This window comes from Oncorhynchus mykiss, chromosome 21 (genome assembly GCF_057628025.1).
Source record: "Oncorhynchus mykiss isolate SJ-2025 chromosome 21, ASM5762802v1, whole genome shotgun sequence".
NCBI lineage: Eukaryota > Metazoa > Chordata > Actinopteri > Salmoniformes > Salmonidae > Oncorhynchus > Oncorhynchus mykiss.
Window position 1 is genome coordinate 47327870 of NC_143042.1, and position 19631 is coordinate 47347500.

Genomic DNA, 19631 nt, shown 5'->3' on the forward strand with positions numbered 1-19631 from the left:
CCATCTCGACATACAAGCGATGAGTGAATGTAGCCATTTTGGAAAGTAACAAAATATCACACAAGTGTTGTAACTTTGTCTCCTTTATTGACTGTTGTTTCACATTGACAAGAGAATGCAGAGTTTGAAGCTTTAAGTGCTTAGAGTCTCTCTAATGGAAGAAAACTACTGGACATGTGCAATCTTTATCAACCCGACACACTCAATTACTAGTGATTCAGTAGTTAACACTAAGTCAACACTTCCAAACAGTGAGAAATACTATTGTACCAGAAATTGTTATTTATCTGAACATCAAAAAAGACTTGCAGCTTAACAGTGAGGGGTCACTTTAGGCTGAACAACTACAGACACAGCTTAGTTATTAAGGCAGCATTATAGTCACTCAGAGAGGTATTAGGCAGAGAATGTGGAGGAGAGAAGGCTTAGTTTGTTGCACTATATGAAGGATCATTTTCCAACACTGGAACAACGTTTTGAGGATATACTGATGGGATCATTCTAAACAAAACGCAGCTTATAGCAGAAAGTATTTCAGCAATAAGGATTGTGTGTGGGCTACCCAAAACACAAGCATTAATAACACGCACAAATTACTACATTCGACATACAGACATACATTGAGCAAACAGTTTTATAACATCAAGGATCACGCATGTTAACCAAGTCCCTTCAACTTGAGTGGTTATTTGGTGCAGATATGAGTAAAGAGGTGGTCCTTCGCAGGCCGAACCAGTAGTGTAGAATCACAGTGTCTATGTGAGAAGAACGTGCTTATTTTGATAAGGCTCTATGTCCCACCATGTCTCATTCTTGGAAGACATGGTTTTGGTACCATTAGACAGTGGTGAGGTTTCCAGCTACTTGTTGGCCCTACTGACTGTTAAAGGGTCTATTCTCTAACCATGTTAGCTTAAATGATGCTGAACAGTGTTATTCATGTTATTCATGTTGCACAAGCCAGTTGACTATGCATTGCTGGTACATGTGAGAAGGTGAATGCTGATTTTGAATTAACCCATTGAGACGGTGAATGCTGATTTTGTATTAGCCCATTGAGAAGGTGAATGCTGATTTTGTATTAGCCCATTGAGAAGGTGAATGCTGATTTGTAGCCCATTGAGAAGGTGAATGCTGATTTTGAATTCGCCCATTGAGAAAATGAATGCTGATTTTGAATTCGCCCATTGAGAAGATGAATGCTGATTTGTATTAGCCCATTGAGAAGGTGAATGCTGATTTTGAATTCGCCCATTGAGAAGATGAATGCTGATTTTGTATTAGCTCATTGATAAGATGAATGCTGATTTTGTATTAGCCCATTGAGAAGGTGAATGCTGATTTTGTATTAGCCCATTGAGAAGGTGAATGCTGATTTGTATTAGCCCATTGAGAAGGTGAATGCTGATTTGTATTAGCCCATTGAGAAGGTGAATGCTGATTTTGTATTAGCCCATTGAGAAGGTGAATGCTGATTTTGAATTCGCCCATTGAGAAGATGAATGTTGATTTTGTATTAGCCCATTGAGAAGGTGAATGCTGATTTTGTATTAGCCCATTGAGAAAATGAATGCTGAATGTCGAGGTTGAAAGTGGTATCAGGTTATTGGCCATCACGTAGCCGGACAGGGATTGCTACATGTATAGTCAATCATCAACTAATACTGACCACACTGAAATGACACAATGAAAATGTACTAGTTACAGGGAGCTTTCAGGTTTCTAAACCATTTCTCAAGTTAAAATGGTTTTTGTGGAACAGCCAGAGGCAAAACCAGAAGCCGGGGCTGTGGAAAAACCAGAGGTTGGTTTTAGGCCTGGGGTTTATTGGCGAGGATCGTCTGGGGCAGGGATCCTTTCCAGGCTGGGCTCCATGCCCCAGATCTCCCGGGCATACTGGGAGATAGTGCGGTCGCTAGAAAATTTACCACAACCAGCAATGTTGTGGATCACCATCTTGGTCCATTCTTTAGGGTTCTGTTGGGATGGATGGGAAGAGAGGGGAAATTAAAACCATTGCAGAAGGAAGGAATACTGTTATGTTATGTATCTGTAAAAATTATTATAACTGACTGGGGAATAGTCAAGTCACAATTTATTTATAGAGCATTTAACAAGTCTCGATACACTTTACAAAAAAGAAAGAAAACAGGGCCTCCCGAGTGGTGCAGCGGTCTAAGGCACTGCATCGCAATGCTAGAGGCGTCACTACAGACCCAAGTTCAATCCCGGGCTGTAGCACAGCTGGCCGTGATCAGGAGTCCCAAAGGGCGGCGCACAACTGTCCCAGCAGGTTAAGGGAGAGTTTGGCCGGTGAGGCTATACTTGGCTCTAGCGACTCCTTGTGGCGGGCCGGGCACCTACAGGCTGTCCTCGGTCGTCAGTCGAACAGCGTTTCCTCCGACACATTGGTGCAGCTGGCTTCGGGGTTAAGCGGGCGGGTGTTAAGAAGCACGGTTTGGCGGGTCGTGTTTCTGAGGACGCATAACTCGACTTTCGTCTCTCCTGAGACAGTTGGGGAATTGCAGCGATGAAACGAGATTGAAATTGGGGGTAGAATACAAAAAAAATAAAGAAGAAAAAAATATTAAAAATATTTTCAGTCTATGAAACACTCACCTTGTAGAGAGCACTGACTTTCTCTTGGCATTTGATGTAAGCTTCGTAGTCAGCGAACACCTTGAATCTGTAACATAAACATCATGCTCGGTTAGACATTGTGTGGCTGCGTGTATAACGGTAGAGTACAGTGTGTCCGCATTTGGGTGTTGTGACTCAGCGCTTTCCCCCACCTGTCATGGTGCAGCAACATGTTGACAATGTCCTTGAAGAGGTCGTGCTGGTCGGGGCTAAAGAATCCACCAGCGATCTGGTCCATGGCCTGCTTCAGCTCAGGAATGCGGTTGTAGTAGTCCATGGCATCATATCTGGGAAGATGGATACATTTATAAAGAATATATTTTTAAAATCCATTATGGGATGCATGCCAGTTATCATCCTTCCTTCCAAGTCATCCAAAAAGCTATCTCTTTCGGTTCTATCCTTTACCATGCAAATCGTCTTGGCTTCTCCACCAAAGTTTACCCAGTAAGCATCATTCCATGTAATTCGAAATGTTCTCTCCTAAGCTATCATCCAATGCCAATCCTCATGTCTTCTTCTTCACCATCTCTGATCAGAACCCTTCGTCCATCCATTCACCCCCCCCCCCACTGTCTTACCCACTCTTGTCCATGGCATCCACGTCGTCCACCCTCATGCCGAAGATGAAGAGGTTCTCTTCTCCGGCCTCCTCGGCCATCTCTACGTTGGCTCCGTCCATGGTGCCAATGGTGAGCGCTCCGTTCAGCATGAACTTCATGTTGCCAGTGCCAGACGCCTCAGTGCCAGCTGTGGAGATCTGCTCAGACAGGTCGGACGCAGGGATGACTGGCGAGAGAGAGACAGAGAGAGAGAAGGAGAGAAACCGAAACAGAGAGATGAGATAAGGCAGAGAGAAAATGTATGTGGAAGAAGTGGGAAGCCCCTTAACTACACTCCAATGGGAACATAAACAAAACCAAGAAAGCAGCAAGTATGTGAACTATTTACTTTTCTCTGCTAGAGTGACCTTGTAGTTCTCCAGGAAGATGACTTTGAGGCGGTCTCCCACCACAGTGTCGTGGTTGACAATCTCTCCGATGGCAGTGATCAGCCTAATGATCAGCTTTGCCGTGTGGTACCCAGGGGCAGCCTGGGAAAAAATGGAGAATATGAAATCACATGGATGCCAAAATCTTATACAGAGGGCACAGATCTGTTTGTGCTGTCTTGCCAGCTTTGGTCGTTGTCTCCATAGCAGTTGGTAAAACAGCTCAAACTGATGTGGGACAGTCTAATGTCGTGGAAATATTCGCTCAATCATATTTCTCTATCATATTTCTCTATTTGTGAATTCAAATAAGAGTTTATTACAAAGTAACAAGCCGAGTTGGCCCATGGACCAACTGCCTTTCCAGCCTCGGCACACTCCTTTTATACAGTTTTCATCCTTACGTCACACACATAGTAACTCCTCTTTATGTTAATGATTCATCCCCTTTGGCATTTAGCCACAAATATCTTTTTGCCTTGCACTCATTTTAGCTTGGTTTCCATTTTCTTATTGGCACAGACATTAGGGCATAGATTCCATTGGTGGCGTAACCATAGCAATGATACAAAAATAAACATTAGGGCACAGATTCCATTGGTGGCGTAACCATAGCAATGATACAAAAATAAACATTACGACATAGATTCCATTGGTGGCGTAACCATAGCAATGATACAAAAATAAACAGACACGCACACTCCTAATGCAGGTGCATGTCTAATGGTGCTTGAGTAATACAAACCTATGCTCATAATGCACGTCTAATGAACCTCACGGGACTAGGTAATGGCTTCCCTTAGCCTAATGACCTAGACACATATACAGAATGCATTGATTCTGCTTAAGATGTATAATGTACACACATGTACTGGAAAATTCCCAATACTAACAAAATATATCCAATGAGTTTTGCAGTACAACCTGTATCCTAATGACTTGATCAAACATCTATTGTGGCTCACCTTTCCTCCAATCATGATAGTCCTGGGGGTCCAATTCTTGTTGGGCTCCTTCTTGATGCCTGAATGAAAAAGACGACAGGTTAACTTGGTTGACCGAATAATGTTTCTCACTAATGCTGTAAAAGAACAGAGGACCACTCACGGTTGTAGAGAGTGATGATGTGCAGGCAGTTGAGCAGCTGCCTCTTGTACTCGTGGATCCTCTTGACTTGAACGTCGAACATGGAGTTGGGGTTGATCTTCACCTTGTAGTGCTCCTCGAGATAGGCAGAAAACTTAAGCTTGTTCTCCTACAGATTGACACAGTAAAGTGTTAGGAGTTATAGTACGGACCTTGGCTCAGACTGAGATGGTGACTCGAATGAAAATGACAACATATTTCAAGAGATTGTTATGTTCTGACCTGTTTGACCTTGGCGATGTCATGAATCAAAGAGTCGTCATCCACAAACGCCAGCAACTTCTTCAGTTGGTCCAGATCGCGGATGTAATCCTCACCGATCCTCTGAACATTCAAACATACAGAAATAACCATTTTTACAATCATCATTTCTCAGACACTACTGCGACACTAGCACCAACTGTCACTCCACTTTGGATATGATTTTAGCTACACTCCACCACACACCTCTGCAATGACTTCAGCCAGCCCAGGGTTGCACATGACCAGCCAGCGTCGGGGCGTGATCCCGTTGGTCTTGTTCTGGAACTTGTGGGGGTCCACCTCGTAGAAGTCCTTGAACCTAGTAGGCTCAATGAATGATTGATAGATCAAATACCATTCAACATATGGGGCCAGTGGGAAAACAGGTTACCATATTGGCTAGGGATAGCGTCATAAATAGCTTGAAATAAAACAAACTAAAACAGCGTTTCTTCGTACAGAGTTGCTTTGAGGATGTCCGAGTGGATGCGGGCCACTCCGTTGACGGCGTGGGAGCCCACGATGCACAGGTGGGCCATGTTGATCTTCTTCTGGTCGCCCTCCTCCACTAGGGACATGCGGCGCAGACGATCATGGTCCCCGGGGTAGAGCTTAGCGATGCGCTGAGGGAAGGAGGAGAAAGAGGATTGGAAACAATTACCTTCACACCCATTTGTTTACATCACATTGAAGAAGAAAATATTGAGGGATATGTTGTTGCTTTTTACAGTAGCTAACTCCTAATCCTCTCAGGCACGTGAATATATGTTTACAGTATATTCTCTCATGTACAGTGCATTCGGAAAGTATTCAGACCCATTCACTTTTTCCACATTTTGTTACGTTACAGCCTTATTCTAAAATCGATTAGATTGATTTGGGGGGGGGGGGAACAATCTACACTCAATACCCCATAATGACAAAGCAAAAAAGCTTTGCAAAAAGTTTTCATTGATCATACTTGAGATGTTTCTATAAATTGATTGGAGTCTACCTGTGGTAAATTCAATTGATTGGACATGATTTGGAAAGGCACACACCTGTCTATATAAGGTCCCACAGTTGGCAGTGCATGTCAGAGAAAAAGCCATGAGGTCGAAGGAATTGTCTGTAGAGCTCCGAGACAGGATTGTGTAGAGGCAGAGATCTGGGGAAGGGTACCAAAATATTTCTGCAGTATTGAAGGTCCCCAAGGACACAGAGGCCTCCATCATTCTTAAATGGAAGAAGTTTGGAACCACCAAGACTCTTCTTAGTGCTGGCTGCCCAGCCAAACTGAGCAATTGGGAGATAAGGGCATTGGTCAGGGAGGTCAGGACAGAGTTCATACCTCTGTGGAGATGGGAGAACCTCCCAGAAGGACAACCATCTCTGTAGCACTCCACCAATCAGGCATTTATGGTAGAGGGGCCAGATGAAAGCCACTCCTCAGTAAAATGCACCTGACAGCCCGCTTGGAGTTTGCCAAAAGGCACCTAAAGGACTCTCAGACCACGAGAAACAAGTATCTGGTCTGATGAAAGCAAGATTGAAATCTTTGGCCTGAATGCCAAGCGTCACATCTGGAGGAAACCTGGCACCATCCCTACAGTGAAGCATGGTGGTGGCAGCACCATGCTGAGGGGAAGTTTTTCAGTGGCAGGTACTGGGAGACTAGTCAGGATTGAGGGAAAGATGAGAGAGCTCCTTGATGGAAACCTGCTCCAGTGCACTCAGGACCTAATACTGGAGTGAAGGTTCACCTTCCAACAGGACAACGATCCTAAGCATACAGCCAAGACAATGCAAGAGTGGCTTCGGAACATGTCTCTGAATGTCTTTGAGTGGCCCAGCCAGAGCCCGGACTTGAACCCGATTGAACATCTCTGGAGAGACCTGAAAATAGCTGTGCAGAAATGCTCCCCATCCAACCTGACAGAGCTTGAGAGGATCTGCAGAGAAGAATGGGAGAAACTCCCCTAAAACAAATGGGAGAAACTCCCCAAATACAGGTGTGCCAAGCTTGCAGCTAACAACAAGACTCGAGGCTGTAATCGCTGCCAAAGGTGCTTCAACAAAGTACTGAGTAAAAGATCTGAATACTAAATGTGACATTTTTATTTTTAATACATTTGCTAACACTTCTAAAAACCTGTTTTTGCTTTGTCATTATGGGGTATTGTGTGTAGATTTGATGAGGGGGAAAAAAACAATTTCATCCATTTTAGAATAAGGATGTAACATAACAAAATGTGGAAAAAGTGAAGGGGTCTGAATACTTTCTGAATGCCCTGTATACGTACACTCGTATGGCTGTAATACTGTGTGTTACAGGAGTGCCCTGTATACGTACACTCGTATGGCTGTAATACTGTGTGTTACAGGAGTGCCCTGTATACGTACACTCGTATGGCTGTAATACTGTGTGTTACAGGAGTGCCCTGTATACGTACACTCGTATGGCTGTAATACTGTATGTTACAGGAGTGTTTGGCTCTACCTCCAGGTGACGTCGGTTGATCTCGTAGATGATCTCCAGGTGTCTGGGCAGAAGGTTCTGGAGCAGGTCTGTGGGCCAGCGCTCCAGAGCCTCAGGCAGGACGGTGTGGTTGGTGTAGGCACAGGTACGTGTGCAGATGTCCCAGGCCTGAGAGATGGGGGAAATACAATGATACATGTAGAAGGAAATTGTTTTGGTTAATGTTTGGTGAATCCATTTAGGAGCATTTCCCCATTTGTGGTAAGTATTCTTTACACTTGTATGTATCATTGCTTTAGCAGGGGGACCAGCACTATACCTTCTCCCATTTCTGGTGCTCCGTGTCCAACAAGATCCTCATCAGCTCAGGGATGGCCATGGCAGGGTGGGTGTCGTTCAGCTGGATGGCCACCTACAATACAGGCCGGGGAGAGGGCATCAGACAATACAGTTGGAAGACACAGTTAGGGGAGGAAACTGTTGCATGTGAACACATAGTCTCACATTCAAATGTATTTATCAAGCCCTTTTCACATCAGCCGATGTCACAAAGTGCTTATACAGAAACCCAGTCTAAAACCCCAAATAGCAAGCAATGCAGAAGTGGAAGCACATTGTGTCGTTGACATCATACCGGAGTGTGCTCGGTGAACAAAGCCGTTTGGAGACTATATGGTACTTAGATGCATAAATTCAGTTAGAACATACACTTAGCGTCCTAGACTATCTATCGTATCCATCTAACCTTGTCAGGTAGGGTGGACAGGTCAACGCGCACAACCTCAGTGGAGCCGAACTTGGAGGACTTGAAGCGACGGACGATGTCCTGCAGAGTGGCCGCCACCACAAAGTACTCCTGCTTCAGACGAAGCTCCTTCCCCTCGAAGAACTGGGGTCAAAAACAGGACCACAGTCCATCACACTCTATTATTATTATGATGTTGTCAGAGAAGTGCTTTGATGACTCAGCTGAAATTCATTCTTACAGGAACCAGTGTCTATGTTGAGCAGGAGACATAACACTTTAAAATGGATGAAATGTTTTTGACAGCATTAGGAAAACTCATTGATTCGTTACAATGAATCGTCATTGTCGATAAGAATTTGTTCTTAGAATTCGTCTGGCTAAATAAAGGTTCAAATCAACACTGGGTTCTACTCACGTTGTCATTGGGGTACAGAACACGGGAGATGTTCTCAGCCAAGTTTCTGTCCAGCACAGCTTGAATATAGCCACCCACATTGACTGTAGAACAAACAAAATGCTGTGGTCACATCTAGCATTTCAAATGTCTTGCCTAGTACTGTTTTCCAGCTCCCATCAGGACAATCAACATCATGATTGTTGAATTAGATTATGGAAAATAAAACTGATGGTTGAATTTGATTACTGATAATAATGTTACAAAGGTTGTAAACATTTTCATTAATGCATAATTTAATCAGTAGGTTTAAACAATAAAGCAGACACAGACAAGCCCAAACAGTCCAGAAGTAACTCACAGTCTTTCAGGTTGAAATCACAAGGGGCCTTGGCAGACCACAGTCTCATGGTGTTCACAACGTTGTTCCTGTAGCCAGGGACTGGGGTGTCATAAGGAAGGGCCAACACTACCTGTTAATGTAGAAGGGCCAACACTACCTGTTAATGTAGAGGTGCCAACACTACCTGTTAATGTAGAAGGGCCAACACTACCTGTTAATGTAGAAGGGCCAACACTACCTGTTAATGTAGAAGGGCCAACACTACCTGTTAATGTAGAGGTGCCAACACTACCTGTTAATGTAGAAAGATCAACACTACCTGTTAATGTAGAAGGGCCAACACTACCTGTTAATGTAGAGGTGCCATGTAATGTTTAGTTACGTCCACAATGATGACTATTTCTATGTTGTATCGTCTGTATGAAGTCTCTCACCTGTGTGTCGACCCATTTCACACCCTCGGGGGTGTGCTCCACTCTGCCGTAGAAGTGGACGGGTCGCATGTACTCTGGGCGGGCCTTCTCCCAGGGGTTGCCGTAGCGCAGCCAATCGTCAGCCTCCTCTACCTGTCGATTATCATGATTATACAGCTTCATGAGTTCACTATGACTAGTTTACAAATATGTGCAAATGTGAGAAATTATTCATAAAATAATTTGACCATCTAAAGCGCATGACTCCAACAACCCCGAAAATGACTATTTACACTGACTAACATGTAATCAAAGACACAGACATACATACATATAGTCAACTTTGCCAGTTAAACTACCTGCCAGCCATTCACAATTTTCTGGTTGAAGATGCCGAACTCATAGCGGATGCCGTAGCCGTAAGCTGCCAGTCCCAGAGACGCCATGGAATCTAGGAAGCAGGCTGATAGCACAGGGGGAGGGGCGAGAGAGATGGGGTGAGACAGGGTTGTCCTGACCACTGAGCATCACTGTCGTTGGCAACACTATTTCTAGGGGGGAAACAGCGAGGTAGACCAATAGAGAGCCAAGGAGGAGGAACTCACCGGCGAGCCGTCCAAGGCCACCATTTCCCAGGCCGGCATCTTCCTCAATGTCCTGCAGCTCCTCCATGTCCAGGCCCAACTGATGAAGATGAAGATAAATTGTTAAGATTCATAGTTCTTCATTAGTCTATAATACATTATGCAATGAGGGAGGATGGAGCTACATTAATAATGTATTAGGAAAAGCTTTTTCTTCTGAATATATGGAAATGGCGCAGTGTTCCATCTCAGAGAAGGACAAGTTACCTGAAATTCTTATATAAGAAAGTATCCTTGAATCTTGAATGAAGTGTGAGAAAAAACACTTATTTTCAGTTGCATAAATGTTCAATGTGCCAGTTACATAGCCTCTGCAGTGTGTGTCAGACGCAATGTTCTAGGTTGAGGTAATTATGATGGTCCACTGTCAGGGTCCAGGAGTGGCCTAAGGCCGATCCATCTCTCACCTGATAGGTAGCCTCGTCGCATGCGTTCTCCAGAGCCAGGTTCACCATTGTATTCTGCAGGGTGCGCCCCATGTAGAACTCAAGGGACAGGTAATACACACGCTAGAGAGGAACAGCAGGGGAAGGTTCATCAAGGAGAGTTAATGCAGTACAGTGTCAATATTAAACACCTTCAGCCACCCAACAGTAGTGTGCCCCCATGTGGTTGCCCTGCGAAAATGCCACATTGTCTATGACCCTTGGGCAGCGGCTGTGGCCAGAGGGAGAGAGCAGGTGCTGCCAACAACAGGAGTGCTATTCTTGGCGACCAGTCAAGCAACAGCTCATTGTGAGTGTGTTTGGACTCACTTGGAACTCCCTGCCAGTGGAGTCTGATTTTAGTTTCTTTAAGGCACGCTCAGTACACCCCAAGGTCTCATAACAACCTATATAAAGAGTGCAGAAAACAGTGCCAGCATTCTGTTCCTGGCCTGAAATCCTAACGAATTAATCAACACTGTACTTACTGTATGTCCGTATAATATTTCTCTGCAGCCTGTCTCCACCCATTACAACATTATACAGAGGAAATGTACATTGTACATCATATAATCGTTCACGTTCCAATTAATGTATGGGGTATGTTACTCACACTGAAGCTATGAAATGAAATGGCTCTTCTGCTTGACTATTTCTAAGGTCACTACAGTACTATAACAGCGTTGAGCAGGGTGGTGTGATCCTACATGAATAGTTGGGAGGGGTTGACACCTGAGCCTTTGATTGACCTTTGACATCTCAAAGGTTGTTCTTCGACAATCGGGGGAATGCAAATGTGGAAATTGAAAACAGAGCGCACCACTGTCCCATTAAGTGTGACTAAGATAAAGTGACAAAGGCATCTAGTCCCTGGATATAAATATAGCAGCATTGGTGATCAGTTCCTAAATGTTCGAGCGACTAGGGAGATTGGTGCAGATGGGGTTGCATTAACACACAAAACAACAGGACAGATTTTATTACTGTGGGTTGTAAATTTGATGACTTTAGGGAGCATGTATTGTTCTTCTGCTTATGTAACCTACATAGCCATATTTATATGTGAAATGTACAAATACCAAAAATGTAGTTGAACCGGAGTCCGATGACTAGGTGTTATCAACTAAGGATTAGTGGACACAAATTACAATATATTTGTTTGGAGGCATTGGGCAAATATGTTCTCAGGGACTTTGACTTTATAAAGGTTGACCTCCGGACACTGATAAAATGAATGTCATTCAAAGCCTGTAGCTCAGGGCCAGGAGTTATGAGCCTAATGACACTGCAGACCTTTTCAATTATATTTCTGTTATAAGTTACCATATCATACAATCAACATGATATCTGCTCTTCTGCACACAAAAATAACAGTTATTTTGTTCCCTTACCAACCATAATAATGAATGTGGCTATACTGGTATGATGCTGATTGTGTCATACACAATGTTCTATCAGCTTCATTGGATCAGACAGAGAGAGCCTCTGGTGCGTTCTGGTTCAATTCATTGATAAATCATTGTTTCTGTGCCACTGATATGTATGAGATAGAAAATAGAATTAACAGCTAACAGCTAATATCCATCTCCAAAAGAATTTAACACATATAATGTGTCTGGACAGTTTTTAGGCTACTATGTAAACATTTGGTTTGGGTTACAGCAACTTCTAGGCTATCCTTTTACGCAATACATAGTTAACAACCAGTTGACTGACTCCCATTAAACAGTGCGCTGCATTAGTGTCATTCTACAAGTGTCAAGCACTAGCTTGCATTTCAGCTATCAATGCATCGTCAGATGCATTCCCTGTTAGAATAGAGAGAGACAAACGTTTACTGAGTCGTGTTCTCATCCAGAGATGCACAACATGGTTATGTAACTTGTAAGGGGCTTTGGAGCGCTCAATCCAGAATTCGGCATTCTCATGTTCACCGCATAATTACATTGCAGATGAAATAGGTAGGCTACTTAAATACATGTTATAAACATAACGTTTCTGTAACTAGAGCGTCTGAAGCGCATCCCTAGTCTATACTTCAGCATCATTGAACATACTGCGCAGTAATATTTCCCTGGGAAGCCATCCCTCCCACTTTCCGGAGTCTGACAGAGGCGTACGTGCCGAGTAGCGTGCGAGGGGATGGGATCACTATGACACTGCGGCAACCATATTGCTTGCTTACTTTGGGGTCTTTCTCATAGTAGTGCTGCTGCGTCCTGATCCATCTGCCCACCAGATGGTCGCGGACAGTGTTGGCCAAGGCGAAGTAGTAGTCCCGTTTGGTCGCCACATTTCGGTCCTTTACCAGAGTAAAGTGGAGATGGCGATTAAAATTGGTCTTAAGGTCTGAAACATTTTCCACTCCTGCAAGCCCCCGCACCGATATCTGCTTCCTCTTATCCTGGTCTGTCAGTGGCTTGGGCATCTTGGTAAATGCGTATTTTCTATTGTGCGACTGTAGATCCGAAAGGCAAATATCAACCGAGGATGATGGGAGATGGCTTCGCGTGTCACACTGTGTGTCCTTCCTTCCTCCCTCTGTCTCGTCAAAGTGTGGACACCAGAGTTGGTATGCCAGACCTGCACTGTTATATATATAAACGCACATACAAACTGTCGAGCACATAGGGCGGGTCTTACAGAACCTCCAGCCCAATTGACAGTTGATCCTCTTCGTGACAATAATGGTTAATGCTATACGGTATGCTTAGGACGTCCGTAACCTAACCCCTACCCTTATCCTAACCTTAACCCTTACCTTAACCATTTGCCATTTCAATCCCAATGGCCTTTGATCCCGGACGTCCCAAGGATTCCAAATAGCACAGACCATGACAATATGCAGGGAGGGATATTCACTATTAATTTAACGAGACCCCCCCAATCCCCCCCCCCCCCCCCCCCCCCCAAAAAAAAAGACCTCCCTCGAACAGCTGAGAAGGGATGATGGCATTGAGGAGTGTACATGAGGGGTGTGAGCCATGTAGCCTATCAGCTGTCGGGACTGCGGTGATGTATAGCATGTTATTTGGGTAGAATATTCTGTCTGCCTGGATACATGTACAAGTACAGTGAAATGCCTTTCGTTCTGGACAACGAAATATTCGCTGAGCTCGATCACATGTCGATTCCGCAGAAAACACAAAGATTCTATTTAATCAATACAAAATGATTGTATACACTGTACAGTATTAGAGGGTCCTTTATTCATGATGTCTTACAGGGTGGTGGTGGACAGTCTCGGTGCAAAATACATGCAACTGGTTTTCAAAGAACGATGTGCATTGCCTGTCCAAGCCTTATTATTGTTGTTATTATTATTATCCAGGACCAATGATCCACCCTATAGGAATTTGATCATGAAATCTATTAATAGCCACGTTGTATATAAGCGAAAGAAAAGGGCGTTTGTTTGACCCATGCGAACGTGACCATCCATATACGTGACTGAAACTTGCCCGCGATTCATACGAAGCCTATGGTGGATTTAGCCAGTGGTGGAAAAAGTATCGAATTTTCATACTTGAGTAAAAGTCAAGATACCTTAATAGAAAATGACTCAAGTAAAAGTGAAAGTCCCCCAGTAAAATACTACATGAGTAAAAGTCTAAAAGTATTTGGTTTTAAATATACAGTACCAGTCAAACGTTTGGACGCACCTACCCATTCCAGGGTTTTCTTCATTTTCTACATTGTAGAATAATAGTGAAGACATCAAAACTATGAAATAACACATGGAATCACGTAGTGACCAAAAATGTGTTAAACAAATCAAAATATATTTTAGAATCTTCAAAGTAGCCACCTGTCACGCCCTGACCATAGTTTGCTTTGTATGTTTATATATTTTGTTTGGTCAGGGTGTGATCTGAGTGGGCATTCTATGTTGTATGTCTAGTTTGTCTGTTTCTTATTTCCCTCATTAAAATGCAAATCAATTTATAAATTTTTTGCATGCGTTTTTCTGGATTTTTTTTGTTGTTATTCTGTTTCTCACTGTTCAAATAAACCTACCATTAAAATTATAGACTGATCATTTCTTTGTCAGTGGGCAAATGCACAAAATCAGCAGGGGATCAAATACTTTTTTCCCTCACTGTATGTTATTTTATAGTTTTGATGTCTTCACTATAAAACACTAAAAATAAAGAAAAACCCTTGAATGAGTAGGTGTATCGAAACTTTTGACTTGTAATGTACTTAAATATCAAAAGTAAATGTAATTGCTAAAATATAGCTAAGTGTTAAAAGTAGTTTTTAAAAAGTTTTTAAAAAGTGTGTGAATTGGACCCTTTTCATGTTCGGCTAAGCATTCAAAATGTAACAGACTTTTGGGTGTCAGGGAAAATGTATGGAGTAAAAAGTACATCATTTTGTTTAGGACTGTTGTGGAAGTTGTCAAAAAGTTCAATAGTAAAGTACAGATACCCCCCCCAAAAATACTTAAGTAGTACTTAAGTACTTTACACCACTGGATTTAGCCTATACTGTACAAATGAATGTGATATTTGATGCTCTCTCACTAATTGGTTGTACAGTGTCTACACATTTCAGTTTGTGAGTGTCTGATATCGGGGTTGGAGATGTGTTCATTTCAACATTAGAAATATATTTCTTATTAACAATGGCAACACTGCCATGCTGATCTGAGCCTTGCTTTTGGAAAACCACATCCCAGAAACCCTAGACCCACCCCAATTTGCATACCGCCCAAACAGATCCACAGATGATGCAATCTCTATTGCACTCCACACTGCCCTTTCCCACCTGGACAAAAGGAACACTTATGTGAGAATGCTATTCATTGACTACAGCTCAGCGTTCAACACCATAGTACCCTCAAAGCTTATCACTAAGCTAAGGATCCTGGGACTAAACACCTACCTCTCCACATGGATCCCGGACCTCCCTACGGGACGCCTCCAGGTGGTGAGGGTAGGTAGCAACACATCTGCCACGCTGATCCTCAACACTGGAGCTCCCCAGGGGTACGTTCTCAGTCCCCTACTGTACTCCCTGTTCACCCATGACTGCATGGCCAGGCACGACTCCAACACCATCATTAAGTTTGCAGACTACACAACAGTAGTAGGCCTGATCACCGCCAACGACGAGACAGCCTATAGGGAGGTCGTCAAAGACCTGGCCGGGAGGTGCCAGAATAACAACCTATCCCTCAACGTAACCGAGACTAAGGATATGATTGTGGACGAAATGTAAAGGAGGACAGAGTATGCCCCCATTCTCATCGACGGGGCTGTAGTGGACCAGGTTGAGAGCTTCAAGTTCCTTGGTGTCCACATCAACAAACTAGAATGGTCCAAACACACCGACAGTCGTGAAGAGGGCACGACAAATCCTATTCCCCCTCGGGAAACTAAAAAGATTTGGCATGGGTTCTGAGATCCCCAAAAGGTTCTACAGCTGCACCATCGAGAGCATCCTGATTGGATGCATCACTGCCTGGTACGGCAACTGCTTGGCCTCCGACCGCAAGGCACTAGAGGGTAGCGAGTACGGCCCAGTACATCACTGGGGCTAAGCTGCCTGTTTTTCCACTGTCTTTTTTTCCGTCTTTTTACTGTTGTTTTTATTTCCTTACCTATTGTTCACATATTTTTTGCACTATTGGTTAGAGCCTTTAAGTAAGCATTTCACTGTAAGGTCTACACCTGTTGTATTCAGGGCACGTGACAAATAAACTTGTTTGATTTGATTAGAGTCCAACTTTCGGCTGTTGTAGATGCACCTCCCCGACTTCAGTTGGTTGCTTTCGCCTTACCACAGCCGAAAGTCTGTGATAGAGCATAGGAGACAAAACAGTAAAACAAAACTTATTGGATGCAGTAGTGCAGTACACAGAAAACAGCCTCATACCAAAGATTTTTTATAACTAAACCAAGACAGCCTGTCGTTTCCAATGGGAATAAATTAGCCATAGTGGGCAGAACAAGCAAGGAGGGGGGCAGAACCCAGCACAAGCAAGCGAGATCTAATTGAAGCGTTCTAGTATTATCTGCATATTTTCATTTTGGAACGCCTACTCTGAAGTGCGTGTGCAGTTACTCAATTCGCCTTTGCACTCCTAAACGCAATTTAAAACTTTTTTTTTTTGCAAATGGAAAGTCACAAACCTGTTCACTGTTCATAAGATTCTAGTTTTGGGAACAGAAAACAGTATTGAGATCAAATGTTTCAATGAAAAATATTGTAGAATATCTGCCAAAATCCATCTCGCTCCATCTTCTCCCACTGCCCGCCAATGGGCTTCCTCTCACTAGCATATTTGGTAGTGAGTGGAAACACCAAGCAGATGCTTTGCATTAACATCCAGTGAAATATCTGGATCTTTGTTCCATCTGTGCCTATACCACTGGGCTTTTATCTAAAGTGAGGCTGAGCCAGCAAGCCTTCTGTCTAGACTACAGGTCAAAACAATTGTCTGTGGAAGCTGTATTCAAGTGTCATTGAGGAAATAAGACAGTTTACAAGGCAGAGAAAAGAAAAACACAGACTGCAAAATTAGTTAAAGATGAGTTTAATAAACAATCAAGCGACATTGCAAGGACTATTAATTCAGGCTAGACCCAACACAAGGCTGACAAACCATTTCCAAAAATAGAGTAAAAATTACAATTGTATAATGTCACCTAACAGTTTATTTTTTTCCTCATGAACTCAAGTAACTAAAGGGAACTGAAATAGGGTTGTGATTTTGCTGAAGCAATACAAGCATGGAGGGGAAAGGTTGTTAACAGAACAAGTAAGCATCCAATCAGACTTCCTTAGAATTTAAGTTGCTCAGAGCAGCTCTTAAGCCAATCAGCTGTAGGATGCAAAATCCTATTCCCTGCTGCATCCACATGGACCTAAATTAACTGTCTTGGGAAAAAGCTCACCAGAAACTGCTGAAATGCACAGGTTGTTTTCTTTAAAAAAATAAAAATAATAAACAGTACTAAAGACCCGTTTTTCAGACAAAATAATCAAGAGGGAGATGCGAAGTCCAAGAAATTTGAGCAATTACACTTCACATCGGGTTCAATTAGAAAAACAGCAGAAAAATATTCAGCTCAGTGAAACCAATAGCAAGTGAATGGAACATGATGATGAATGAAGGCCGAAGCCATTGGACTACCATGCCTACAAAATTGGCTGGATAATCTGAACAGTAAAATGTCCTGTAGATGAAGACAAAATGACGACTAAGCTTGAGCTCAACTTTAATAGATCACCCCATAACCAATGTTTCCAAGGTAAATATCCATCAAACAGCTTATAAGCCTGTTATAACCCAGAAAAACACACTAGTTATACTTTTAGGTAGAACTAAGGAATGAGAATAGGACATTCATAGTCCAGTCGGCAAACCAAAGCATATACATGTCTGAGGTGGGTTATTTGGTATGCAAAGTGAGTCATAAACCAATCATGGAGGGAGTAAACCCTGGAAAATAAAAAAAATGCCTAAAACAAAACACAAAAAAAAAAACAGAACGTATAGAGTGATCAAACACACCAACTTTAACAGAAACATTAAGTTAAGCAAATGTACAAATTCAACCACACCACCTCCCTCTTGTTTGAGGAGTTTCTCTGCATGCTAAGCAGGACTGTGTTTAAGAAGGTTCAGTGGGTGTTTAATTTTGGGGGGGTGGCGGTGGAGGCGCAGGGGGCATACCGAAGGGGGGCATGCCTGGCACCCCCATTCCCATCATGGTGACAAAGTTGGAGGGATCCATGGGCGGAGGGGGAGGTGGAGGGGCATACATCATGCCGGCCGAGCCGGGGGGTGGGGGAGGAGGGGGAGGTGGGGCACCGGGGGGGAGAGGGGGCTGGACTCCGGGCGGAGGTGGGACCATGGAGGGGTTGCCCATGGGGGGAGGGGGCTGGGCAGCCGAGGCAGCGGACTGTTGGGGCTGCTGCCAGGGGGGCAGGTTGCCAGTGCCAGGACTGGACGTTGTGGTCGTATCTGGGGAGGAAAGAACTTTAGTTAGTGGGAGACACTAGAAATAACATGCTGCACTGATTCAATGCTAGTGTTCTTACTCTGTTGCCATGGCAGTGGTGCACTAGTGGCCATGCTGCTGGTGGGAGGGGGCGGAGGGGCCTGCTGTTGCCATGGAGGCAGGGGACCCGAGGGTGGAGGGGGAGGCTGGTTGTTTGGGGGTGGAGGTGGTGGTGGCATCATGGGTGGAGGCAACAGACCTGAACACAAATAAGAGAAAATATAAACACTTTACACTCGTGGGAATGGGCCTAAATGGAAATGTTCCTTACAGAAGAGATAAACAGAATATACATAGTAGCAATCTAAAAAGGGAACAGTTTTAATTATTAGACCAAAGACAGACAACATCTCATCTCATCTGACACAAGACTGAATCCAAACACACTTGATTTTTGTGTGCATTTTCCATTTACTGTACTTTTCCCCTCATTTGTTGATAAAGAAATCTGAAAACACTCTGGATACATTCAATAACGTAAGAAAATTCCTGGAAAATGTGGGGAAGCTGCTACATGACAAAGGAATTACAAGGGTTTGAGTAAAAGGTCTAATTGGGGGCCTCCTGAGTGGTGCAGCGATCTAAGGCACTGCAGCATAGTGAGAGGCATTATTACAGACCCGGGTTCATTCCCGGGCTGTGCCACAACCGGCCGTGGCCAGCAGTTTCATAGGAAGCCGCACAATTGGCCCAGCGTCATCCAGGTTAGGAGAGGGTTTGGCCAGGGGGCTTTAATTGGCTCATCGCTCTCTAGCGTGACGGGTGCATGCAGGCTGACCTTGGTCGTCAGTTGAACAATGTTTGAAAAATCCAACCTCTCCAAAGTGTACACAGTTCCTGTCATTTCAATGCACTTATGACTCAAATAAGTCTACAATACGTTTAAAAAGTAATACAAACAATTGCAATAATAATAATAATAGTCAACTACAAGGTGCGGGTTTGAGCTCTGCTAGCTGTGCCATTGAGGAACAACAGGAACCACATTTGGGGTTCTTTTGATTAGAACACAGCCCTGCATCGCCACAGTCACACAATTACTGTTGTTTTCACGATTCAAAAACAGTCCATTATAAATCTGGGTCTGGTGAACATCAGGCCTGTTCTATTGCCAACATCACTAGTTAAGTTCTAAAATAGGATCTTACAGTGTTAGGCTTTCACAATACAATTC

The 19631-nt window shown here is 43.6% G+C and overlaps 2 protein-coding genes across 3 annotated transcripts in view; both read right to left on the reverse strand.

Annotated features, from left to right (window-relative positions):
* Positions 1–67: 67 nt before the first annotated feature.
* LOC110500703 (glycogen phosphorylase, muscle form) lies at positions 68–13383 on the reverse strand. Its single transcript, XM_036958152.2, has 20 exons — positions 12631–13383; positions 10428–10529; positions 9982–10060; positions 9736–9839; positions 9398–9529; positions 8982–9093; positions 8642–8724; positions 8224–8367; positions 7798–7890; positions 7500–7646; positions 5480–5643; positions 5225–5339; positions 5000–5101; positions 4739–4886; positions 4597–4655; positions 3592–3733; positions 3222–3429; positions 2793–2927; positions 2620–2686; positions 68–1977 (listed from the first exon to the last, which is right to left on the reverse strand). The coding sequence occupies exons 1-20, from the start codon at positions 13072–13074 to the stop codon at positions 1825–1827; spliced, it is 2733 nt and encodes a 910-aa protein (XP_036814047.2). The 5' UTR covers positions 13075–13383; the 3' UTR covers positions 68–1824.
* A 3587-nt stretch (positions 13384–16970) lies between these two features.
* Positions 16971–19631, reverse strand: part of LOC110500706 (splicing factor 1) — a 13575-nt gene continuing 10914 nt past the window's right edge. For both annotated transcript variants that reach the window (XM_036958153.2, XM_090214794.1), the window contains 2 exons: positions 18498–18656; positions 16971–18420 (listed from right to left, as the gene is read on the reverse strand). In XM_036958153.2, the coding sequence (XP_036814048.1) occupies positions 18089–18420; positions 18498–18656 (491 nt within the window). In that variant the 3' untranslated portion in view covers positions 16971–18088. The remainder of the gene's footprint in view (positions 18421–18497; positions 18657–19631) is intronic.